Source organism: Phascolarctos cinereus, unplaced genomic scaffold (genome assembly GCF_003287225.1).
Source record: "Phascolarctos cinereus isolate Bilbo 61053 unplaced genomic scaffold, phaCin_HiC Scaffold_2;HRSCAF=192, whole genome shotgun sequence".
Lineage (NCBI taxonomy): Eukaryota > Metazoa > Chordata > Mammalia > Diprotodontia > Phascolarctidae > Phascolarctos > Phascolarctos cinereus.
The window spans coordinates 215,043,507-215,070,327 of record NW_027555625.1 but is presented as its reverse complement, the minus strand read 5'-3'; the positions used below and the strand labels follow the sequence as shown (position 1 = coordinate 215,070,327).

At 40.6% G+C, this 26,821-nt stretch overlaps 1 protein-coding gene across 1 annotated transcript in view; it reads right to left on the bottom strand.

Moving 5' to 3' along the window:
• XDH (xanthine dehydrogenase) overlaps positions 1–26,821 on the bottom strand; it is a 79,137-nt gene that overhangs the window by 26,967 nt on the left and 25,349 nt on the right. Inside the window, exons 9-20 of the mRNA XM_020972351.2 lie at positions 25,480–25,621; positions 23,704–23,796; positions 21,981–22,132; positions 20,423–20,516; positions 18,093–18,202; positions 12,033–12,217; positions 11,728–11,899; positions 9,272–9,355; positions 8,323–8,492; positions 6,971–7,094; positions 4,089–4,208; positions 3,608–3,704 (exon numbers count right to left, since the gene is read on the bottom strand). Coding sequence (XP_020828010.1) covers positions 3,608–3,704; positions 4,089–4,208; positions 6,971–7,094; positions 8,323–8,492; positions 9,272–9,355; positions 11,728–11,899; positions 12,033–12,217; positions 18,093–18,202; positions 20,423–20,516; positions 21,981–22,132; positions 23,704–23,796; positions 25,480–25,621 — 1,543 coding nt within the window. The remainder of the gene's footprint in view (positions 1–3,607; positions 3,705–4,088; positions 4,209–6,970; positions 7,095–8,322; positions 8,493–9,271; positions 9,356–11,727; positions 11,900–12,032; positions 12,218–18,092; positions 18,203–20,422; positions 20,517–21,980; positions 22,133–23,703; positions 23,797–25,479; positions 25,622–26,821) is intronic.

Here is a 26,821-nt window from a genome sequence, read left to right as displayed (position 1 = left end):
CATACTTAGTAATGTATATTGGTGTAACAGATCTAGAAAACAGTAGGAACATAAATCTAGTGTAGGAAGGGCCCTCAGAGTCCATCTAATCCAATCCCTTCATTTTACAGATGAGAAACTGAGGCCCAGGGAGCTAAAATGATTTGAACAAAGTCATTGAAGGAGTAATTATCATAAGTAGAATTTGTATCCAGGACCTTGTGCCCTAGAGCCTGTGTTCTTCCCATTGTACCATGATGCTACGAGAATATGAAAAACAAGCAGTTCTATCCAAGAGTAAAGAGTCTTCTATTCTATCCCCAGGTCCACTACAAACCCAGTGTGTCCCCTTCAGCAAATCTGTGGAATAAGGATACTAATCTCCCACTTATGCTATATGTCTGTAGGGAGGATCCGGCAAGATTGTGTGAACTGCTCTTCAAAGAAGTTAAAATTGCTATAAAAATTTATTGGCTATTAGTTGGAAGAAATGGGGCTTCAGTTGCATTAGGAGAGATTTAGGTTAAACACAATGAAAATCTTCCTCATTAAAAGAACAATAACTCACTGTAATATACGCACAAGGTAGGATAAAGAATATCAAATTAACCCACAGCGTGTATGAGGCTTTAAGCCACCTGAAAGAGGGAGAGAAATTCTAGGACATGTCACTAAACACATGGTTAGTGAATGCATAAGAAAGCAGGCCACGATCACAAAGTGCCAGCGTGCCGTCAGCATTAACAGTAGCTCACATTTCTATAGTGCTTTAAGATTGCCAGAGCACTTTACTAATACTATCTCATTTGAGCCTCACAAAACCCTTATGGAATGGGCAGGTAGATGGCACGTTGGATAGAGTACCAGCCCTGGAGATGGGAGGACCTGAGTTCAAATCCGGCCTCAGACCAAACACTTGACACTTACTAGCTGCGTGACCCTGGGCAAGTCACTTAACCCCAACTGCCTAAAAAAACAATTTTTTTAAAACCCTTGTGGAATAGATGCCATTAATATCCCCATTTTATGGTATAGGAACTCTAGCTGAGAGATCTTAAATGTCTTGCCCAGGACCACACAATTAGTAAGTATATGGGATAGGATTGAACCCAGGTCTTCCTGTCCCCTAATCCATACCTCAGTAACAGGTGAGGTCAGAGAAATATTTACTTTTAAGAAGGCTTACTAAACTGGCAATTACAATAGCTCACATTGATGTGTCTCCTTGAGGTTTGTCAAGCAATTTCCATAATGCCCCGTGAGAGAGATGTTAGTCTTTTAATATTCAAGTAATTATTAAAATTATAGATGAAGAACCTGAAGTCCAAAGAGAAATTGTTCATACTTAATTAGAAAGTATTTGAGGCAGGGTTTAAGTCAGCATCTTTCTTTCCCAAGCCAAGCGCCATATCCACTACATTATAGAATAGAATAGGGGAAGTACTACATATAGAATTTGCCTAGATTTTAACAAGGCATTTGACATTCTCTCCTGCTATTCTTGTGAAGGATGGAGAGATGGGAGCAGAACTGGTTGAATATCCAGACCCAGAGAGGAGGCATCAATGGTCTTGTTTTAACTCGGAAGAAGATACCAAGGGATCTGTGTGGGACCCTGTGTTTTTAGTGCTTTATAGCAATAGCTAGGATAAAGGCATAGGAGGCCAGCTTATTAAGTTTGCCAATGACACAGTCATTAGTAACTAAGGTAATGAATGAAAGAATCAGGATTCAAAGAGTTCTCAACAGGGTAGAACAGACTGGATCACATCTGAAAAAATTTAATAGGAATAAGGGGAATACAGGAAAAGCATTTATTAATGACCTGGTTACTATGTGCCTTGTTAAGTGCTAAGCACTTAACAAATATTATTCCATTTCATCCTTTCAACAAGTCTAGGAGGTAGGTGCTGTTATCATCTCCATTTTATTGTTGAGGAAACTGAGGCAAACAGGTTAAATTACTTGCCCAGGGTCACACATTGTAGTAAGTGTCTAAGACTGGCTTTGAGCTCAAGTCTTCCTGACTCCAAATCTAATACTCTTTTATGCCATCTGGTTGCCTTGGCTTGGCATATTCTTGGCTTCAAAAATACACTTTAAAAGAACATAATGGGTGAAACATGGCTAGATAAAAGTTGTCTAAAAATGATCTGGGGGTCTTAGTGGATTCCAAACTAAATGTGAATCAATGGTGAAATAGGACAGCAAAGAAAGGTAATGCAATCCCAGGGTATGTTAAGAGAAGATAGTTGATTGAAAAGGTGGAGAAAGGGTATTAGGCAATATGGCATTTCAATATATACATATTGTATACTTTCATATACATGAGAGGACTATATACATGAAACCTCAGATCTCTATTACATATAATTTGATCGCCTTTTAAAGAATATAATAAACTCAAACTGAAACTTTCATAAGCAGAAAAAATCTAATCCCTCTTCCATATGATGGCCCTTCTAATATTGGAACACAGTTAGCATGTCTTCCCAGAATATTCCTTTCTCCAGGTTAAACACTCCCCAGTACCTTCAATCCATCCTCATATGGTATGGACATGAGAATCTTTACCATCTTGGTTACTTTACAAACTCTCAAATTTATTAATGGCTGTCCTAAAAGTTGACATCCAGAAGTGAACAAAGTACCCGAAATGTGGTTGATCAGAAGGATTATCATTGCCTTATTTTGGAGACACCATGCATTTCTTAGTGGAGCTCAAGATAATGTTGGCTTTCTTGAAGATTACTTGGGGTCAGTGTAGCCTGGGTTCTGCCAAAGACAGTTAAGTGGCATAGTGGATAGATCACTAGCTATGGAGTTAGGAAGACTTGAGTTCAAATACAGCCTCAAACACAAGTCAGTTAACTTCTGTCTATCTGTTTCCTCACCTATAAAGTGAGGATAATAATAGCACCTACTTCCCAGAGTTGTCATGAAAATAAAAGTTAATACTTTTGAAATACTTCGTAAATTCTAGCTATTATTATTAAGTCTTGAGTTTTAAAAAAAAAAGCATCCTTTTCGGTTATGGGTCAAGACTAAAGGATTCTAATGTTACCATGAAATCAGAATACCCCAAGATTCGGACATTACAGATCATCCTGTTTGACTTAAACAGAAATCTAATACTTAATAAATCTAGAGGCAACTAGGTAGGAGAGTGAATAGAGTGCTGGACCTGAAGTCAGGAAAACCTGAGTCCAAATCTAGCTTCAGGCACTTAATATCTATGTAACCCTGAGCAAATCACCTAACCTCTGTCTGCCTCAGTTCCCTCAACTGTAAAATGGGGATAATAGTAGAAGCTACCTCACAGAGTTGTTTTGCAGACATGATATAAAGTACTTAGCAAAGTGTCTAGTACATAGGAGGCACTTAATAAAAGCTTATTCCCTTCCCTCCCCAATCTCTTCAGTTTTTCATCTTTATGAATGGGCTCTATTTAGGGGATAAGCTCCATAGTTGATAAGCTCCATTCCAGCAACAAACTTCTATGATATTTAGAAATAACAGAAAGGACTAGCGTCCTTTATGCAAAACTGTTGTTTGGTTTCTTCCCAAATGAGGTCTGTCACCTGACCCTCCCCAAGCACTATGAAGGGAAAAAATTAGACAACTGTACCTGAAATAACATTATCAGCTTCAGCAAAGCCTTTTTTGAGGTCTCCTTTCTCAATCTTGAGCTCTGAACCATAGAAGGAATTGTTTTTTATTGCATCCTGAATGATAAAAAATAAGGCATGGGTACCCAAATCTTCAGGGAGTTAACAGAAGAAGAAGAGAGAAGATGGCATTTCTGACTTGAGGAGGGCAAACTCTTGGAGTCAATTGCTGTTTTTCTTTCCCAGGTTCATTTGGAAACACTCAGGAGATGGGTGGAGATGGGGAGATATATGGCCATAAAAATCAGAAGAGGGCTCAGGGATTGTATTTCTTCAAAGCGAGTTACACAGCACAGCAGAGTGTTTAAACACTGCATTTCAAGCACAACAAATAACTCTACAAGAATGCAGTTAGAGCTGAGGAAGGCATTGATGAATGTAAGCAGGGGGAGGGAGAATGTTAGGGTAAAGGTGAGAAGATCAAGGTCGAGCATCAGTCACCTCAATTGTGATAATGGCTGGAAGTTCCTCATAGGTAATTTTCACTGCTTGAGCTGCCCTCTGTGCATGTTCTGGGGTATCTGTGACCACAGCTCCAATGATGTGTCCCACACAAGTGACCTAGGAGCAAGGAACACTGCTGCTGAACCAAGATGGTCTCAGTGAATCAACAACCCTACTCAATAATTCCTTGAGCTTTCTATACTCTGGCTGCCTTCCCTAAGTCAGCTATCCTAATCAAAGATGGAGGGGCTGAGAAGTATAGAGAAGAAAGCCTGACTTGGAGCAAGGAAGACCTGAATCCAAGTCCTGAGGTCATGTGGCCCTCAGCAAATTATCTAGGCTCTCGGCCACTCTGGACAGCTCTCTGAGACTATAAGTAGCATGCATTCTTAGGAGTTTCCTCACCTGGGAGCTCCCTATGCCAATGACATCACAAGTCTCTAGTCCCTATGTCTCAGAGGGAAAGAGAAGAGAAGAGAATGAGCATATATAGTGCCTACTTTAGGCACTCTTTACACACTGTTGTTGCTCATCCTTTGTCCTCAAAGGTGACCAATGACATCTAATGGGTGATGTCTTGACTTGCACATGAATTGGATTTGAGGGAGGCAGAGCTGCACAAAGTTGTCAACCTCATTCTCTCATCCAGTCATCAAAGTCAATTGGCAAGGCAAAAGTCAAGACAACTGGAGATGGCCTGAGATGCAGCAGAAGACCTTGGTCTTTCTAAATAGGATCTTATTAGATCAAAGACATATTTGCAATGAGGTTGTCTTTCTAATCTCAATATTATTATTATACTCAGAACTAATATTACTATGAGGTTCCATGACAGTACAATAATGTTTCATTTAATGAGTGTCACTGGGGGAAAAGTCTACAGAATTGAAATTTCCAGATAATTAAACTTTGTTGACCTTTAAAGCACTGTATAAATGCCAGAGGTTATTCTTAGAGTCATCTTTGCATCCCTGAGGCCAAGAGGCAGTTAGGTGGTTCAGTTAATAGAGCATTATTGGGCCTGCAGTCAGGAAGACCTAAGTTCAAATCTGATCTCAGACACTTACTGTTTGACCCCAAGTGAGTCATTTAATTGCTGTCTGCCTGCTTCCTCATCTGTAAAATGGGGATAATAATAGCAACTACCTCCTAAGATTGTTGTGAGAATAAGATAACATGAGATAATATTTGTAGTATTTTGCAAATCTTTTTTTTTTAAGCAATTGGGGTTGAGTGACTTGCCCAGGGTCACACAGCTAGTTAGTTAAGTGTCAAGTGTTTGGTCTGAGGCCGGATTTGAACTCAGGTCCTCCTGACTTCAGGGCCAGTGCTCTATCCAGTGTGCCACCTAGCTGCTCCTGTACTTTGCAAATCTTAAAGCACTATATAAATGCTAGCTCTTATTAGCTTTATCATCATCATTATTATCACTTAAATGATAGATCCTGTTCTAAATAGAGAAACTCAGAACAGCAAAGGGAGCAGTTTTTAAATTACCATTATTATGTCTAGGAACTAAAGTGTAACTATAAGTACAATCAGTTTGCCAGATTCAATAGACCTCATTTTGATGTAGAATTTTCACTTAATGAGGACATCAATCACTCATGCACTTTAAACCAAAAGAAGGATGAGAGTAGAAGTGTAATTAAGGTAGCCCTCCAAATAATTTTTTTTTGCCAGATATAGAATTTATTAATTAAATACTTGATTTGGTACAAAACACCTCAAAATTCCACAGAATGCCCAGGTTTCATTAGTCTAATATCATAGCAATGTGCCCTTCCTCATTTCAATTAAGAGGAAATCTCATTTTATAAACAAGGCATGTTCCTGAAAAGCTATAGGAAGAGAGTGGAATGGGCTAAATTTGAAAAAAAAAATGATTTTTTTTTAACAACCAAAGAACCTTCTTTTAAACATCAATATTCTTTCAATGATACAAGGTGGCTTTGAATCATGGAATACCAACTCCTACAACAAATTTCATTTTTTGGTCATCTAAAAAGAAATAAAAGGCCATAATGAAGGGTAAGATCATATTTCTAGTGACTGACTACAAATTAGAATTCGTATTAAAGACATCATCAGAATGATGTATTCTCTGGGAAGGAGATGGATCAATCATGTGGCTAGAGTAAGGGAAAACAGATGGACAACTTGTACATTCAATTAGTACCCGTATAATTTCAAGAGATCTGAAGGAAGGCCATAAGTAGGTTGGGTTTTCTTCCTGTGGAAGATTTATAAGATGACAATGACAAGAGGCACATCAGGTAAGTAGGCATGGGTGGGTAGGATCTGCATCACTGATAAGGCTATATATACACTGAAAAGATCATAGATGTGTCAAAGTACAGAATTTATGTTTTTGATTGTTTTTTAAAGGAGATAATTCTTTTGTAAAGCAATGAACTCTTAATAAGGATTATGTCAAAGAAGACATATCATTTGTGATTTGTTTTAATAATGTCTACTTGCAGTGTTATGTGTGCCATCCAGCGGGCTCTTCCTTTCTCTCTAGCTTCTTTTCTTTCTTTTTTTTTTTTAAAAATGTTTTATTAATTTATTTTGATTTATCAATAATCACTTCCACATGCTTTTAAGTTTAAAATTTTTCTCCCCCTTCCTCCCCACCACCCTCCCCAAGACGCACACAATCTGATACAGGCTATACATTTACATTCCTATTAAACGTATTTTCACATTAGTGACATTCCTACATATAACTTTTTCCTGCTTTCTGGTGGCATATCAGTCCAATGGATGTTGGCTGCACATGCAGGTATGGAAAATATGGAAACTGGACATTTGAGAAGACATGACCAAGATTAAAAATATAAAAAGTCTCCACTTACTTCATAGGGAACAAGTCATACCTTATGCTTAGCAAAGACAGTTTCATCATTAAACAGTCCAGTTTCATTACTCCCGGGAATATCATCGGCTGAGAGGAAACAAAGAAAGCCAGGCACTTTCTGAGCTTCTGAAGCATCTACGGACCTAAAAAAATGAGCATCATGAATGAGAGGGCAAGGAAGCTGCAGACTGGGTCTCCACAGGCAAAATGAAAAGAAGAAATACTTATCCAGTGAATTTGATCCCCGTTTTCTTCCATTTCAAGACTTGTTTTTGTCTACAGCCCTCCACTCTGCATTTTGGATTGTGATTACTGACCCAGTTCTGCCCCTCCCCTCTACTCTGATATCAGCGGAATAGAAAATCACAGAGACATAGCACAGGGTAGAAAAAAGTCCCCAGACTTGGAATTTGAAGATACGGCTCCGTCACTTACTAGCTATATAACCCGTCCCATCACTTCTTTGAGGTTCACTCAGATCATCCACAAAACTGAAATAACAATTCTTACGCTGCCTTTCTTGCAGCATTATCGTTAACTGCTAATCTTTATAAAAAGCTTCACAAGGTGCTACATAAAAGTGAGTAATATTATTGTTCCACATAATATGCAGAAGACTGTGCTAGGCACTGTATTTTCTGATACAACCCTGATGCAAAAGCTAGGGAGAAAATCTTCTCACCCATTTTCCACAGCATTTGTGCTCCTATCCAATATCACTACACCAGATGGAAAGTTACAGTGTTTGGACCTCAAATGATCCAGGGTTCTACGGGAGGGGAGCCTGATGTAACCAAGCTGCAGACATTCTCTGCTCCTTCTGACCATCTCCTTCATGGAAACATGAGAACACATATAAGGTGGCTCCGTTCTTTCAACATGCTCACCTCCCTCCAGATGTTATTTGATAAAAAGGAAGAATGCCCTGAGATGGCACTGACAAAGTACCCCCACAATCTCCTATGTCGTTTAAGTAACTTCAGTCAATTAGTTTAGGTTTCTAGGAGCCAACAAAATAATGCATCATACAATTTCATATCACTGTCCTGAAAGTGTTTGCCAGGTTTTTTTTTTTAAGTTTTCCCTCTGTTTAGCTAGAGAACTGAATGGTTAGAAATGGAGAGCAGTCAATCAATTAACAAACATCTGATGCCCTTTAGATTGTGAGGAAGAATAGGGTGCTCTGATGTGAATACACAAATGGGAACTGAGACCTCAATTGGTCATTCAAAATTCTCTGGGAATCTTACATCTAAAAATGGGTACATATAATAAGACCTTTGGTGGTCAGTCCTAGGTAGATCCCACCTAATTCCTAATTTCTAGGTCCAAAGGTCACTTTATTCTATCATATCCATAGCTACAACTCACCTGATTTTGGCATGAGCCTTGGTGCTGGTGACTAGTCGAAGGCAGAGTTCGTTGGAATACAGCGGGATGTCATCACAGTACACAGCCTCCCCTGAGGCCTGCATGGCAGCAGAAAGGTGGGGGATGGGCCGGCCCACCACATCATCTTCAGCCTGTCCCTTGGGAACCTCCTAGAACAACAGGAGTGGGCAGTCAGCCTAAGCCTCTGAAGGGGGTGTCTCTCCAACTACTCGGGGAAAGAGGAGAAAAGGTGGAGCTAGGGAGGTAAAGGAGACTGGAGAAATAAGACAGGGAGATACAAGGAGGCAAAAAAAAGACAAGAAGACATAGGATCATAGAAGTAAAGGGAGCCTCAAAGGTCATTAATCCAACCCCCTCATTGTACATGAGAAAACTGAGGCCTAAGGAGGTTAAATAACTTACCCACAGTCACACAGGGAGTTGGCGTAAGAGGAAGGCTTTGAACCAGGTTTTTTTTCCACTTTATAATACTGCCTGCTAGTAAAACTGGAGAAGACAGTGGGGCTTCAAGACTGAGTGCAGTACAGAAGGAGGTAGAAGAAGCAGTTTTTGATGAGAAGGGAAAGCAAAGGTGAGCATGATTAATCCCAGTTCTGATCACCAGCCCTGGAGAGGGACAGAAGAGACAAGAGAGTGGGGAGGGGTTGATCATTATTTAAGGAATAGATAAAAAGTAGAAATTGGAGCTCCAGGGACAAGATTAGGAAGAACAAAAAGGGGGGGGGAATGCAATATTGATCTGAATATGATTCTGGGTTTCTTTACCTGGAGAAAAATTCTGGAATTATTCTCTGACTTTTTATTCGAAAGTGTCTAAGGATCACTGTCTTAAATGCATTCAGGGGCTTCCTATTTGTAGTCCACATCAGTTCAGAAAGATTAAATTAGGAGAGGTCTCCTAGTTAATGCCAAGTGTGTTTCCACTTACTTGGAAGAGCTGGACATTGGCAGGGGGCTCTTTTTGAAAGAGTGTAGTGGCACTGATATAGGTTGGATCCAGTTTATCAAATTTCTGTGAAAGAGAAAAGACAGAAATGAGCCTCACTGTACATGTTCACCATATTCCAGTCAGTCAGATAACATGCTAAGTAAGCATTGTGGATGTTAAAAGACGCAAAAGATAGTGCTTGCCCTCAAGGAGCTTACAATCAAAAGGGGGTGTATATACAGGGCAAATAAGAGGGATTGAGAAAGGCTTCCTATAGGATAGGATTTTAGTTGGGACTTATTGGGAATGTCCAATATCCATCATTGATCTTAACTTGTCTCCAGGTGGAGATTTTTCAACTAGGGGTCATCTCATTTTATATTCCCTTGTACACTATACAGAAATAGCCATTCCACCCTTGAAAAATGATGACCAGTGGAAAACAGTATTTAACAGCATCTTTTTCATAGGACAATGTACAGGAAGAGAGAGAGTGATGAGGGATCTTGGGGGAATCCACACAAGAACATTTTCAATACATGTATTAATTATATCTTCAAACTAAGAAGCACAACGGAAAGACGTCTGTCCTGGGTGCCAGGAGGACCTAGATTCAAATCTTGCCTACGACACACATTAGGGCAGCTAGGTGGCACAGTGGATAGAATGCCAGCCCTGAAGACAGGAACTCATCTTCCTGACTTCAAATCTGACCTCAGACACTTCCAAGCTGTGTGACCCCAGGCAAGTCACTCAACCCTGTTTGCCTCACTTTTCTCATCTGTAAAATGAGCTAGAAAGGGAAGTGGCAAACCACTCCAGTATCTTTGCCAAGAAAACCCCAAATGGGTTTTTGAGAAGTTGGACATGACTGAAACGACTGAGCAACAGATGACAAATATTGGCTGTGTGACTCTGGGCAAGTCATTTAACTTCTCAAGTGATCCCCAGGCAATTCCCTAAGACTCTAAGTTGGAGAAGATGTCAATTTACCTTGGTAGGGGAAACTACTCACCCAGCACTTTCTACCCTCCTAAAATCACAAATCCTGTCGCTCCCCACCCTACCCCCCCAAATTAATGATTTATATTCTATGCCTAGTCATCACCTAATCTGAAGGACCAGTGTTTCCTATGGTCTATACTAGCTCTACATCCCACAGCTTTTCTCCTCCAATATATTTGTGCAGCACCAGAAGGGGTTGCCAAGCTCTTGACATATTAACTCATTTGATCCTCCCAGCAGCCCTATGAGGTAGTTGTTATTATGATCCACATTTTACAGAAGAGAAAACCAAGAAATAAAGCCTAGCACTAGCCTAACATGATAAACGATTGTGGATCAAATAATGAGCCTGAGAGAGATGATGTGATTTTGCCCAAGGCCGCACAGTTAGGCAGAATTTGGGTTCGTATCTTTCTGACTTGAAACTTAACACTCTAGCAACTATACCATGCTGCTTCCAGTGGCCCATTTGGAAGGACGAGATAGTCTAAAACTACCCAGGTCTGTCTATACGTGTCTCTGTCTTGTTCTTGTTGTTCAGTTATGTCTGACTCTTCCTGACCCCATTTAGGGTTTTCATGGCAAAGACACTGGAGTGGTTTGCCATTCCCTTCTCCAGTTTGTTTTACAGATGGGGAAAGTAAGGCAAACAGGGTTAGGTGACTTGTCCAGGGTCACACAGCTAGGAAGTGTCTGAGGTCAGATTTAAATTCAGGCCTTGCTGACTCCAGGCAGAGCCCTCTATTCATTGCACCACATGTCTGTGTAGTTTTAGATTGTGGCATGTAACCTAAAACTACACAGGTCTGTACGGTTCATCCCCCCCTCCCCACCCCACCCCCCCCATCTTGTGATTAACTCCATCTGCTAGTGCAGATTAGCAGTTGTTCTGCATCTTAGGATCTTAGACAGTTGGCTGAGGCACTGAGAGGTATTGCCCAGGGTCACACATATATCAGAGACCACATTTGAACCAGGTCTCCCTGACTCTGAGTCCAGCTCCTATCTATTAGCCAATGCTGCCCCTCACACGGTTTCGTAATGCTGTGCTAATATTCTCTTCCCCACCGGTCTTTGCATTTCCAAAAGGGAGGTATATTTGCCCCCTTGAGAGCACACAGGACAGAGGACTGAAGACACACCATCTGTCTCCCAGGCCAGAGGTGTCAAACACAAAGCCTCCACAATACTCCCAGGCACAGAACCAGATTAAAATGCAATTGGGAAATATTTAACAATAAATAAAAATATAACAGAATATAAATGATGTTAATATATGGGTTTCTAAGTCAATATGCAGCCAGCAGGGATCTTTATGTACTGTTTAGTATCCCTGCCTCTATTTGTTTGATGCAATCGCTCCAGACCACTATGCCTTGGGCACGTCAACCAAGGCAGGTCATGAAGCCTCCCTGTGCCAGACCCTCCCAAGCCAGCCCGCCGGCACTCACAAGTATACTGTCTTTGTGCAGTTTCTGAAGCACCGTCAGGTAGAACTTAAAGAAGAAGCTGAGGGTGAGCGTACGTCGGAACTCTACCATCCCCCCGGGGACATCCGGCTCCAAGCTCAGCTCCTGGGCTAGGCTGGCACAGACCTCCTGGAGCAGCTCCTCATTCCAGGCTCTGGCCAGAGAAGAAGCACAAAGCTGAGACCCCAGGAAGAAAGCGCCCCCTGCCCCTTCCCACCCTTGCCCCACCTCTCACCCCATCCACCCCTGGCCCACCCACTGAAGCCATTCTGTCCGTATTCTCTCACCTCCCCTGCTGCTTCCTGGTGGTCTTCAGGGCTGGGATAGTTCTGTCGGCCATGCCTCCAAAACTGACATCCAGCTCCTGGATTTGGTGGCTTTCTGGTTTAAATAAGACCCTCATCCCACAGGTCACTTTAGCGATGTCATCCTCCCTTCTGGAGGCTTGTTTGAAGGCTGAGAAATATTCCCCCTGAAAGAAGCACAGGGTGGTCTTTTATTTATCACCATACTTTGCAAGGACCCCAGTATTGGAGGTAGCTAGATTGGGATTATTTTTCCTACTTTATAGAGGGAGCAGCTGAGTCACAGGTAGGGCCCAAAGGGAACCTACCGGGGAATCAGGAAAAGAGGTGACATTACAACACAGTGGGCTAGTATAGAATTCCTATTCCCTTTCATGAGGTCTGAATGACATCTTCAGCTAGTCTTCTTGCTGTAACACCTACAAGACATCATAACTTCTGACCATAGGGTTATGCGTGGATTATCCCTTATGCCTGGAATAGTCTCCCTTATTTCTACCTTTTAGAAATTTCTTGTTGTTGTTCAGTCGTGACCCCATTGGGGGTTTTTCTTGGCAAAGACATTGGAGTGCTTGCCATTTCCTTCTCCAGGAACTGAGGCAAACAGGGCTAAATGACTTGCCCAGGGTCACACAGCTAGTAAGTTTCTGAGGCTGGATTTGAACTCAAGTCTTCCTGACTCTAGGCCTAACATTCTATCCCCAACACCATTTAGCTGCCCATAATATTCATAATAGCTATTATTTATATAGTGCTTTAAGGTATGCAAAACTCTTTACATATGTTGACTTGTCAAGTCCACCATGACTTATTAAATGCCAGGTTCTGAGCCAAAGCCATCAAAGCTCAGCTCAAGTATCACCTCCTTAAACACAAAGTCTATTCTGACTCCCTTCCCAGATGCTAGTAACTCTCCACTAAAATTATATTGTATTTTTAAAAATATATAACATATGGGCAGCTAGGTGGTATAGTGGATAGAATGCCAAGCCTGAGGTAAAAAAGACTCACTTCCTAAATTCAAATCTGGCCTCAGACATTTACTAGCTGGATAAACCTGGGCAAGTCAATTAACCCTGTTTGCCTCAGTTTCCTCATCTGTAAAATGAGCTAGAGAAAGAAATGGCAAACCACTCTAGTATCTTTGCCAAAAAAACTCCAAATGGGGTCACAGAATCAGACACAGAATCAGAAACTGAACAGTAACAACATATAAGATATTTAATATTATTTTAATATATATGTATATGTATATATTCTTGTACGTGTATTTGTTTCCCTCCCACCTCTACCCCACCAGAATATAGCTTTCTAAGGACAACAGATGTTTCATTTCTATTCTTGTATTCCCAATGTCTAGCCCTGTACTTTTGCACCATTTTAAGCACTGGATAAATGCTTGTTGAATTGAATTAAATGAAACTAGAATGAGAGCTACATTAATTGGTCTTGACAAATAAGGGAGTGAGGATAGGGGCATCAATGATCCAGCATAGAACCCCTCTCTACCTAGCATGTAACTTCCTTGAAGGCAGGTGTCGGTACATTTTTGCCTTTGCAGCGTTTGGTATACAGTAGGTGTTTAATAAATGCTTGTTAATTGACTGGTTGAGAGCTAGAAAGAGTTATCTATTAATTTATAAACAGGAAAACTGGAGCATAGAACCAGAATAAGCTTACGGGATCCCCATAGAACAAATAAACGATTATAGGAAAAATCATTTCTTTGAATAGAAGTTTATAAGGTCATAACCTTCCCTACTGTAATCTTAGTCAATGGTTAAAATTTACCATTCTCAGTGGGTATGCAAATTGAAATATCTCCCTGCCATAGAGACTGACATGCCAAACCAGAGAATGGAAGGACAAAAATGGGGATGGAGGGAATACAAAAAATGCGTAAATATGATTAGAGAAGGGAGAGAAATCTAACAACTAGAGCCATCAGGAAAGACTTCCTGTAGGTGGTGCCACTTGAATTGGACCTTGAAACAAGCTAAGTGGTGGGAGATGCAGAAGGAGAAAGGGAGTATATTACAGGTATTCAGTACTGAGTCATGAGATGGGGGTTCCTTCCATGTAAAGAAAATGCATCAAAAGGCATCATCCTCCTTTCCTTCTTTTCAGAGGTGAGGGACTCTGGACATGGAATCTTGCATATACTATCAAATTCAGTTGATGTGTCAGATACTTTTGTTGATCTGCTTTTCCCTCCTTTTTCCTTTTAAATCTTTGTTGCAAGGGATGACTCCCTAGGAAGGAGAGGCAGGGAGGGATCTAGTCAGAAATAAAGGTAATGTAAAAATTAATCAATTAATTTAAAACTTATAAATTAAAATTAATTTAAAAATTAATTCCTTGGAGAAGGAAATGGCAAACTACTCCAGTATCTTTGCCAAGATAACCCCAAATGGGGTCATGAAGAGTCGGAAACAATTAAAACAATTAAACAAACAACAAAAATAATCAATAACACATTTTTTAAAACAAAACTAAGAAGGAAAAGCTGCCCATCCTTTCAAAGACACCCATCCTGTTCTTTGCTCTACTTGGAAACAGAACACATTGCTCCAGGCATGATGGAGAGGTGAGTTCCCAAGTCAAAGTGAAAATGCATCTGCTAGATCCACTTTAGTGCCAACTTTCATAAAGGAAGTTGATCCCTTTTTGAAACAGTAGCTGCTTTTATGAATTGAAAATGATATTTTTTTAGGCAGCCAAGCCCAGAGGCCATCATGCAAGAACACAATGTAGGGTGCTTTCCAGGTACAGGCCTCCTTACTTCAACCTCCTGCTATGCTACAGGAGTGTTGTGGGCTTGGACCGGTGCTGGCCCTTAATGAAGTACAGATTCCAAGTAAAAATAACAAAACCCCAGGAGGATGAAGGAATCCAGAACTAACAGACATTGAAATGCAGCACAATGAGGTCTTCTGTTGATGATTTTCCTTCCAACTCAGAGATGACTTCAGTCTCTTCTTGGAAAGATTGCTAAATTTCTGCCACTGAGATACACGTTTCGATCACCATGTGTGATCTATACATGGAAACAATAGGTCTAATCTACTTTAATTGTTTTATAGGGTCTAAAGGTGCCAGTTAGAAAAAATATGTATTATATACACACACATAAATATATATACATATATCTATATATACAAATATATATACATATATACATATATCTATATATATAAATATATATATATATATATAGTTTGAATACCTTATGGACATAAACTCTCTTAACTATATTGTTGGTCAGTCATTTCAGTCATGTCTGACTCTTTGTGACTCCATTTGGGGTTTTCTTGGCAAAGATACTGGAGTGGTTTACCTTTTCCTCCCCCTAGCTCATTTTATAGATGAGGAAACTGAGGCAAACAAGGTTAAGTGACTTGCCCAGGGTCACACAACTAGTAAGTGTCTAAGGGCTGGATTTGAACTCAAGTGTTCCTGACTTCGGGCCTGGTGCTCTATCCACTGAGCCACCCAGCTGCCTCTCCTAACCATAGCACTCAATAATTAGGTCAAAAGTAAAGGGAGAGGAAGAAACGATGGCTCCTCCAAACATTGTTTAAGTACTAACATTAAGTTAGTTAAAGGCAGTAATTCTTCTTTATAACTTCACAGGATCATAAATTTAGAGCTGGAAGGGAACTTACAAGTCACCAAGTCTCATTTTAAAGAGGAAGAAACTTAGGCTTAGAAGAGTTAAGTGACTTGTCAAGGGTCATGTAGCTAATCAACCTCTGTGACAGAATTCAAACCCAGGTCTTCTTGACTCCAAATCCAGCATTCTATCCCCTCAGCCATATTGTCTCCCTTCCCTCACAGCCTTAGGTTCCACCCAGGAAATCTGTCTTCAAATGTCCCGTAAGACATAGAAGTTCAGTACTATCTCTTGAATAGGTAACAAATGGAAAGAAAGGGTGTCATACTACCTGAAGCACTGCTAAGCTCAATGACTGTCATAAAGACAAGAAGAAACCACACAAAGCTTTTTGGACTCATTCCAGGAAATGCACCAACTGTGGGAGAAAGGAATTCGAATACAGAGTGGAGAATTGTTAAGTTAAGGCACAGAGATGAGTGAACACTTGTATGGAAATGGACTAAATGGCATTTTCCCATTGAAGACAGGAATAAGTATTGGACTTAGGATTTCTTTGCTATAGGGAATTCCCAGATAAGGAAACTCCCTCTAGTAATACAAGCTGGCATCTTTATAGTCTTAGAAAGTTGTCTAGTGGTATCCAACTCAAATAGAAATTGATCCCTGACAGCTGCATATTTATGGAGAAAACCACAAATTAACATTATCTACATTGCATTATAGTTTTATTTATTCTGTTAAACATTTCCTAATTACATTTTCTGGGTCACTGCAAGTTTTGCCAGTCTTGCAGCCACAAGTTTGACACCTCTGGTCTAGAGCACTGAGAGGGTAAGTGCTTGCCCGGGGTGCTGCCATAGCCGATATGTTCAGAGGTGGGATTTCAACCCTAGGTCTTTCTGACTCTAACGCCAGCTCTCTATCTACTATGCTATGCTCCTTGGAACCAAAACTCTACAACGTAATCATAGGACCACAGTAGCATAGGAGTAGATGTGGGAGAAACTTTAGTGGTTCATTTCATCCATTTCTCCTTAATTTTACAGATAAAACTTAGGACCAAAAGGTATAGCTCATACAATAGATGACAGAGTCAGAATCTAAAAGAAACTTAACTGGCTGGAGGCCTTGGCTGAATCTAAGGTGAAGTCCAATGGGAATTTATAAATATAAAGTCTTTTCCATGAATTCCAAAGATAAACTGTTCCAAGCACAACTTGAGAGAGGCATGGTTAGACATCAGTTATTTTGGGGGAGAAAAAGGTCTAGAGGTATTAGTGGATGGCAAACTCATTATCAGACAATATTGTGTGATGTGGCAGCCAAAATAGATAATGAAATCTTGGGCATTAAGAGAAGCATAGCTTCCAGGAAGAGAGAGGTGATAATCCCATAGTACTATGCATTCATCAGACTATATCTGGAGGACTGTGTTCATTTCTGGGTACCATGATTGCAGAAGCACATTGACAAGCTAAAGAATGTCCAGAGGTGCACATCCAGAATGGTGAAGGACTGTTTAGTGTGGAAAAGGTAAGATCCTGCAAGGATATAATAGCTGTCTTCAAGTATGTGAAGAGCACTCTTGCAAAAGAGGGACAAGTCTTGTTTGGTCTGGCTCCAGAGGTTAGAAGCAGAACCAGTGTAGATGGAAGTTATAAAGAAGCCAATTTAGGTTAAATGTCAAGAAAAAAAAACTTTCTAACAGTTAGAGCTGCACAAATGTGGAATGGGATGTCTTGTGGGAGGAGATGAGGCTCTATATTGGAGGTCTTCAAGCAGAGGTTGGATGACTACTTGTTGGGTATATTATAGTAAGGGTTCCTTTCTTGTTTATGTCTGATGGCTACTGATGTCCCTTCCACCTCTGATTCTGTGGCTCTGTGATGACTCAGAAATGTAGTTTCTGGCAGAGCTGGGACAAGTGTGATTTGATCATTTGGAACAAGAACACTGAATGTGCTTTTCACAATGTGTTCTTGGAATTAGTTTGCAGAAGTGATTTGGGGTCAGTTTGGTAGAAAGAAAGAAAGAGAGAGAGAGAGAGAGAGAGAGAGAGAGAGAGAGAGAAGAGAGAGAGAGAGAGAAGAGAGAAGAGAGAGAAAGAAAGAAAGAAAGAAAGAAAGAAAGAAAGAAAGAAAGAAAGAAAAAGAAGGGAGGAAGGAAAGAAAGAAGGAAAGAAGGAAAGAAAGAAGAAAAGAGAATTCCAGATGTCATGGATTATGTAGTAGGCTGTGCATCCTGCTTCTCTGGAAATCATAGGATCTTAGATTTAAGGCTTGTTGAAGGAACTGATGTCACAGAGTTAGTGTTTGAACTCAGGTCGTCTGATTCCAGAGTCAGAGCTCTTTTCCTGAAGCGTGTATCTCTAAGATGGGAGATAGACCTAGACCAAACTCCAAGGTCAGCTCCAGACAATATCTCACCTTCCTGCTGTAGGGAATCTCAATGGAAAGCAATATCTCCTCAGGACTTAGGAGTGTCTTTCTGTAGCCAGGAAAAAACATGTAGTCCATCCGAACAGTCCTCCTGGTCCCTGTATGGAGAGAAGACGGAAGACACTCAGGAGGAGTAAGCTCAAAGTGTCATGTCAGTGCCCATCACCAGCCCAGCACAGAAACACCTGAGCACTGGATCCCTTCTTCATCAGTTCAGAATTACCTTGAGACCTTGAATCCAAAGGAAAGAGTTGGCATGGAGAAAGGAGTAAAGCTCAGAAAGAATTTGGTTCTGTATCCTCTATCTCAAAATATCTTATTAATTTGGTAAAAATCATAGATAGGATTGTGGACTTAGGGGCAGAAGACGCCTTAGAGACCATGCAGTCCAACTCATTTTACAGATGAGGACTACAGTATAATTCATCGCAAATCATACAGCTGAAAAGTGGTAGAACTGGAATTTGAACCCAAGGTCCTATGATTTTAGATCTAGCATTCTTTCTACTGTACAATGCCACCTTTAAAAAAAATTCATTCATTCATTCATTCAATTTATTTTCTATTTTATTTATTTATTATGCCTTTTTCAGAATGAGAAAAGTGCAGCATCCCTGACCACCATTCCAATATTTTCCCTTACCACAGTAATCCCTTTGAACTCAAACATTGGCCAGGCCAGATATCAGGGTTTCTGAGCTTCTCCCTCCCCCCATTTCCAATCGATGCCCTGTTCTGTTTTCCTAGAAAATATGCTTTCTGGGCATCCTTCAATTTCTAATTCTTTGACCCCAGAAAAGAGCTGTTATAAATATTGTTGTACATATTGATCCTTTTCCTTTTTCCTTTTTTATCTCTTTTGGGATATAGACCTAGTAGTGATATTGCTAGATCAAAGGGTATGCATGATTTTATAGCCCTTTGGTCATAGTTCTAAATTGCTCTACAGAATGGTTGAATCAGTTCGCAACTCCACTAATAATGCATTAATGTCTCATTTTTCCCATAGTCCCTCCACCATTTGTCATTTTCATTTTCTGTCCTATTAGCCAATCTAATAGGTATGAGGTAGTAGCTCAGAATTGTTTTAATTTGCATCTCTCCAATCAATAGTGAGTTAGAGCATTCTTTCATATGGTTATAGATAGCTTTGACTGTTTCATCTGAAAACTGTTCATATCTTTTGATGATTATCAATTGGGGAATGACTGAACAAATTGTGGTATGTGATTATGATGGAATACTATTGTGCTATAAGAAATGATGAGCAGGATTCTCTCAGAAAAACCTGGAAGACTTACATGAACTAATGCAAATTGAAATGTACTATATATAAAGTAACAGCAATATTATTAAAATGATCAGCTGTGAGTGACTTGGCTATTCTCAGCAATACAATGATCCAAGACAACTCTGAAGGGCTTATGATGAAAAATGTTATCCATTCCGAGAGAAAGAACTGATGGTGTCTGAATATGAACTGCAGCATTTTTTTTAAACTTTCTTTATTTTTCTTGAGATTTTTTTTCTTTTTTGGTCTGTATTTTCTTTTACAACATGACTGTTATGAAAATGTTTTGCATGACTACACATATATAACCTATATCAAATTGCTTGCTTTCTCAGTGGGGGGAGAGTGAGGAGGAAGGATGGGAGAGAATTTGAACTCAAAGTTTTAGAAATGGATGTTAAAAGTTGTTTTTACATGTAACTGGGGAAAAATAAAATATTAAATAAATTTTTTTTAGAAAAGAAAAAATAGACTTTCTGATAAAATCTCTTTTAAGTACCTTCTTTCTCATAATAATAGTAATGGCAGCTTATATCTGAATTGTGCTTTGTTTAGTTATTGACATACCTTTGAGCCACAGAACAATCCTGTGAGATAGTACTTATTGTTCAGTCATTTTAATTGTGACTGACTCTTTGTGACCCCATTTGGAGTTTTCTTGGCAAAGTTACTGGAGTGGTTTGCCATTTCCTTCTCCAGTTCATTTTACAAATGAGGAAACTGAGGCAAATAGGGTTAAGTGACTTGCCCAGGGTCACACAACTAGTAAGTTTCTGAGGCCAGATTTGAATTCATGAAGATGTCTTCCTCACTCCAGACCTGGCACTCTATCCATTGCACCACCTGGCTGTGGAGATAGGTACTACAGATGTAAATAATCTAATCAATAAAGAAACTGAGGTCAGAGAAGTGACATGCCTGCCCATGTCAGACAGCTAATGATTATCAGAGGCAGGATTTGAACCCGAGTCTTTCTGACTCAGGTCCATCCCTCTATCCACTTAGTGGATACAACTATACAACTCACCTTTGGATACTAGAGTTAGTTTGGCTCTACTGGCCATGAACACAGGATTGAGGTCAGAAATTGGGCTGGCATTGATGATGTTTCCCCCAATGGACTGAAAACAGAGACATGGAACACGTGGTTAGACTTATCGCACTCCCAAAAAACTTTATTCACCAATTCTTGATCTTTGAAAACAAAGCTGGTACAGATGGGGAGTTCTCATAACTCACCCCACCTCTGTCTGTAATGGATGTACCTTCCCCATTTCTTGGGCTGTCTTCTATGAGTATCACCCTAACTTTGAAAATGGGCAAGCTAGATAGGACAATCAGCTTTACTTGAATCACCAACAGCTGGCTACTCTGAATGACCAAATTTGAGAGCTAGACCAACAGTCATCTGGTCCAACTCATAACCCCAAAAGAATCCCTACTACAACATATGTAACAAATGTTCTGCCTGAAAAACTCCAGTGGAGGATAGGAAGGGGACCCTGAAATAGGCCTTTTCACTTATGGATAGTTCTAATTTTTCAGGAAGCTTTTCTTTATATGAAGCCTAAAATTACCTCTTTGTGACCTCTATCCATGGCTCCTAATTCTGTCCTCTACAGCTAAATAAAATAAGCCTTATCTCTTTTACATACAATAACTCTGAACACAACTATCTTATCCTCCATGAATCTTCTCTTCAATCTATATACCCCCAGTTCTTTCAACCATCTTCATACAGCATGGACTCAAGGCCTTTTACTATGTTAGTGGCCCTCGTCTGGACACTCTCCAGCCTATCAATGCTTTTCTAAAAACATGGCACCCAGAACTGGACTCAAAGCTCCAGATGTGGTCTGACCAGGGCAGAGTTTAGGGGAAATGCCACTTCCTTATTCCTGGAAGCGATGCCTTTCTTGATACAATCTAAGATGTTAGCTTTTTTTTTTTTAATCTTCAAAATTCCACTGTTGCTTCCTAGCTCTTTTTCAAACTGCTATCTAATCATGCCTTCCAATCCCATAATTGTAAAGTTGGTTTTTTAAATCTAAGTATAAGATTTCACATTTATCTCTGTTATATTTAATCTTACTAGACTCATCCCAGTGTTCCATCCCATCAAGATTCTTTATAGGTCTGCTTGTGGGATCCTTAGCTTTCTTGTTTATCCTTTCTATATCCATGTCAAGGAAGGAGTGGGAAAGAATTATTTGTTCTTATTCAAGACCATAGGATCATAGATTTGGAGCTAGAAAGGACTTTGCGGGTTAACTAATTCAACTCCCTCATTTTACAGATGAGGAAACTGAGTCCCAGAGAGGATAAGTAACTGCCAAAATTACATAGGTAGCAAGAGGCAGAGCTGGAATTTGAACTTGTATCCTCTGACTCCAAGATCCAGTATTTTTTTTCAGCCTCAAGAAAACTGAGGCACAGAGAGAGGAAGATGCACTTGGCTGGAGGGTACAGAGCGAATCAGCTACAGAGGTTAAAACATAGTTATTCTAGCATCTCATAGAGTAACCTCTCCAACCTGACCAGCCCTTTCTGCTTTACCTGATTGAATCTCTGACACAGGGACTCACCGCCACAGATTTGACCTGCTTTCCAGCAAACCAGCGCAGCTGCTCCAAGACCCCTTTAAACACTTCAGTCTGGTAGGCCGGGAGCTCAGCCACAGCAGCCACTAAGGCTTTCTCCACATCATTGAGGGGGCAGGCTGCCCCAAAGGAGATGCCTAGGAAGGAAGCTACTGTCAGCCTTCCTATCAGCTTTAACAACCTCACCGCATTCCTCTCCAACACTCACACACATACACATTCATTTGCCATAGACAATGATCAAGCCCTGTGAATTCTCCCCTCTGCACTGTCCCCCATTCTATTCAGTCATTCACTCAGAATGTTAGGTACCGACCATGTATAATGTCCCTCCTTTCTATTCCCACTGCTATAAATCTGGTTCTGCTCTCAGTCATCAGTCTCCTAAATGGTCTGTCCACCTCTAGCCTCTCCTCTTTGCGAACTATTGACAGAAAGCACAGCATTGATCCTGTCATATCCCTGCTCAAAACTCAAAAAATTCAATAGACAGTTCCCAACCAGCTTATGCTAGCATTCAAGGTCCAGCATGATTTTTCATGAACCTACTCTTCCAACTTTTATCTTCTTCTACTTTGCTGTAGCCAAAATAGGCTATTTTTTAAAGGCATAAATCCTACCCTTTCCAACCTCTATACCTCTGCTTTTGCTTTCTTCCCCTACAGTACCCTTCCCCTTCTTTGTCAAAATCTTGCCTATCCTTCAAGGTCCAGCTAAAATGCTATTTCTTCACAAAATATTTTCTGTTTCTTTCAATCCGATGTGCTTTCTACCTTCTATATTTAAAAATTAATCTAATATATATCTTAATAGCACCTATATTCTGTCCAGTTTTTAGTTATTTTAAATAATGGAATCAGAGATTCTCTGGTCAGATCCATGGACAGGAAACCCCCAATAACATGCATACCCAACAAGGGCCACCCATCTTTGCTTGAAGATCTGGAAGAGGGGACTCATTACCTCTCAAATCAGTTCCTTTCATTTTGGATGGTATTAGGAGTTCGGAAATTGATTCTTCTATCTCTATTTCTCTCCTCACACAGCCACCACCCTAGTGCAGACTCTCATAACTTCTTACTTAGACTATTGTGATAGCCTCCTAATTAATCTGCTTGCCTCAAATCTCTCCCCACTCCAATCTATCCTCTGCTCAGCTGCCAAAGTGATTGGCTTAAAACACAGTTCTCACCATGTCAGCTATCTTTGTTCCCCCACTCAATAAACTCCAGTAGTTCTCTATCACCTTCAGAATCAAACACAAAATCCTTTGTTGAGCATTTAAAGACTTTTATAAGGTGATCCCTTCTTATCTATCCAGCCCTACACTTTATTTTGCTGCAGACGTTCTACAGTCCAACAATGGCAGTCTATTCACTTTTCCTCATATATACAACACTCTTACCTTTTGACTCTCTATTTTTACTGGCAATTTACCATGCCTCCCTCCTCTCCTCTGACCACCTCCTTGATGCCCTGGCTTCCTCCAAGACTCAGATAAACTCATCCCTTTTGCATGAGACTTTTCTTATTCTCCTCTATTGCTGCTTCCTTCCCTCTGATATTAGCTTCCATGAGCTACTTAAGGTAAGGAGCCCCATTTTGCTTTGTATCTCCAGTGCTTAGCATAGTGTTTGGCTCATAATAAGTACTTAATAAATGTGTGATGTCTTGACTTTTCCATACTCCGTAAGGATCTCCCACTTACCCTCTGGGCCACGTTCTACAAAATTTAGCTCAGGGATCCAAGCTGGACAGACTATTAGAGGGAATAGCTTGTTCTTAAATTTCATCTCAATACCTTAAAAAAAAGTTAGAGTTAGAAATCCAGTTATCATTGCCCTCATAATTATCATTATCCCTACTAGAAAAGTCAGGAAAAACAACCACAACCACCCTACCATTTTACTGACAACTTCTGTGGCAAATTATACTAAAACACCCTTTCCTGGCTACCATTCTTTGATGTGTTTTGGATCCTTCTTTTAGAGTGTACTCTTTGAGAATAGGTACTGTTTCACTTTTGTCTTTGTTTTCCCAGTGCCTAGAAAAGTGCTTGGCACTTAAGTAGGTACTCAGTAAATGTTTCACTTAGTACTGACATGATCTGACAGCCAGAACCCAGACTGACTTTACAATAGACACTTGCTAAGCATCTATCATAATGCTAAGGATAGGTCCTGGACCTGTGCTTCCACTGATCTAGGGAACTCCCAGGTGAGGAAACTCCCTCTATTAATGCAGCTGCCATTTAAAATATTAGAACATTGACTAGAGCACTAAGAGGTTGAGACTTGCCAGCATTTTTCAGAGGTAAGACTTGATGCCAGGCTCTGATACTGAGGCCAACTCTCTGCTCACCACAAAATGCTGCCTCTCAATAGTAATTCACTATGATTCTATAGCACCTACTATGTGCCAAGCCCTGAACAAAGGGCTAGAGACATAATTAAAATGATGCTGTTCCTGTCCTTAGGGAGTTTATGTTCCATTCGGGAAGGCAGGACATCATTCCTCTTAGCAAGCTTGAATTCACTAAATTTAAAGCAATTTCCATTGGAAGTCTGGGTGGCGTCAAAAGAGGTGGTCACAAAGTAGGATCCTCTCCAGCATCCATATGTCAGGAAAAGGTATCGATTACCACTGACCAGTCAGGACTAGCTCTCCCAGACCTGAAATGCAGTTTTTGCCAGGGCAGCAGATCTCTCTCGTTGCTCTCCAATGTGCCATTTCATCCATAGGTGAAATTTTTTTTGGTGAAAAGGAACATCAGGTATAATTTCCCTCCCTAGACTGTCACTACCTGAAGCCAGTTGTCACTTATTTCTCCAAACCAGATTGTAGATTTTTAAAAACTGGAAAAGTCTGTGACAGTACTGGCCATGCATAATCTCTCTTCATGCCTTGTGTGAGCATTTGAACAGACACTGTCAAGGCCATGTGAAGAACCTGAGATCCCCAGGACCTGAGGGATCGTGGGATATGAGTGAGAAGGGTCCTTAGAGTTCATCTAGTCAAAGTCTTTCATTTTACAGATGAGGTCACTGGTGCTTCACAAGCACTGTCTCACTCACATAGGCTCTAAGTATGGGAGGAGGTGTTGAACCCAGTTCCTCTGACCCCACATCTAAGCACTGCTTCCCATGTCCTTGTGTAGCCTGTTGCTAGGGTTGCAAAGTTCTGGGCAGCAGCACCCAGGGAGGCAAACCAGAGTCTCACTTGGGCACCCCCTTTCTTTCCTTTCCAAGCACCTCCCCGGGTGTGGGCCACTAAGATACCACCTGCCCCCTCAACCAATGGTTCTCTTGACACAGTCAGGAAATAGCCTGGTAGATTGCAGGTTGCCAGAGGTTCCTCTGAGGCATCCAACAGGTAGAGCCTTGTGGAAGGACCAAAGGGAAAAAACAACAGCTTTGGACTTTGCCAAAAGCAGTACAGCGTGCCCCCAACTCTGTGGCTGCCCTTCCATGACATCCCCTTTTACCAATCTCAGTGTTCCCCACCACCAGCTTAGCATCTGGGTGCTGGGCCTTCAGCTCCAACAGTTCCTTCAGGGTTGCAGCCTGGATCCATTTCACACGTTCCCCTTGGAAACACAGCTGCTTCTGGGGCTCGTCTTTCAGCCTCTAAGAACATAGGTTTCAATTGTTTCTCCCTGGATTGAGGAAACTATACTGCCCCATCACCTCTTCCCTATTCCTGTTTTCGTGACAAAAGTTATTCTTTAAAATGTACTGGGAGAGCTAGGTGATTGTTCTATGCTCTTTTAGGAGTAGGAACTAGACCTGTAATTTCCCTGGTGTAGGGAACTCCTGTGTGAGGAAGCCTTCTCTACCAACACAGGTGCCAATGCACCTTGTGTGCAGCTGTTTTAGAGAGTAGTCTACCCAGAGTACCAAGAGTTAGATAACTTACCCAGGGTCATGCAGCCACTATGTTTCAGCTCTTTCTGATTTGAGGCAAGCTCTCTACCCACAATACCATGCAACTTCCCTTCCATTTATGAAACTATCATTCAGTGTTCTAAGGCCCCTTCCAGCTTCCAGGTCATTCCACAGGTCTGGGTTCTAAGCTGTGACATTGTGTTTCTATATTCTCAAGTACCTTCTAGCTCTGACATTCTGTGGTTCTACATTTGTTAGCTGCCTTCCAAGTCTGAAATCTATGGTTCTACTTTCCTATGCCCCTCTTAGATATCACTTTCCATGAGTGATTCTATGTTCTAAGGTCCCTTATAGCTATGATGGTACCTCTGAGGTCCCTTTCAGCTCTGACAATGATTTTAAGGTCCTTCCCAACTTTCATATTATTTTGTTCTATGTTTTACAGTTCTATGTTCTAAGTTCTCTTCTAGTTCTGGTATTTTATGTTCTGTGTTCTAAGCTCCCTTCCAACTCTGGCATTCTGTGATTCTATGAATTCAAGAGAGATAAACAATCCAAGGATAGATGATTTTGATTTGATTTTGGGTAGTAAAATAGACTTCAGAGATGTTATGGATAGAGGGAAGTACACTATGTTTTACGTAAGGAGATGAGAAATTAAAGACTAAAAGATGACCCTCAAATCACATGCAGGCAAACTTTTCTTTATACTAAAATTATATTCCTGAAAAGTTGGGAGCAAATCAAATTTTGAAAGTCAAAGTACTTTTGTTGGACTAGGTGAATTTAGTTTTAAAAGAAACCAACTTCCAAAAAGAAGGAAGCAACGAATCCAGAATTCAGACCCAGAGTTTCCTGACTTCAGATGTGCTACATCCTGCAGTTTCTTAACTACTCAGAGCTGATATTTATGAAGTGTTTTGCATGTATTACCCCAGAACA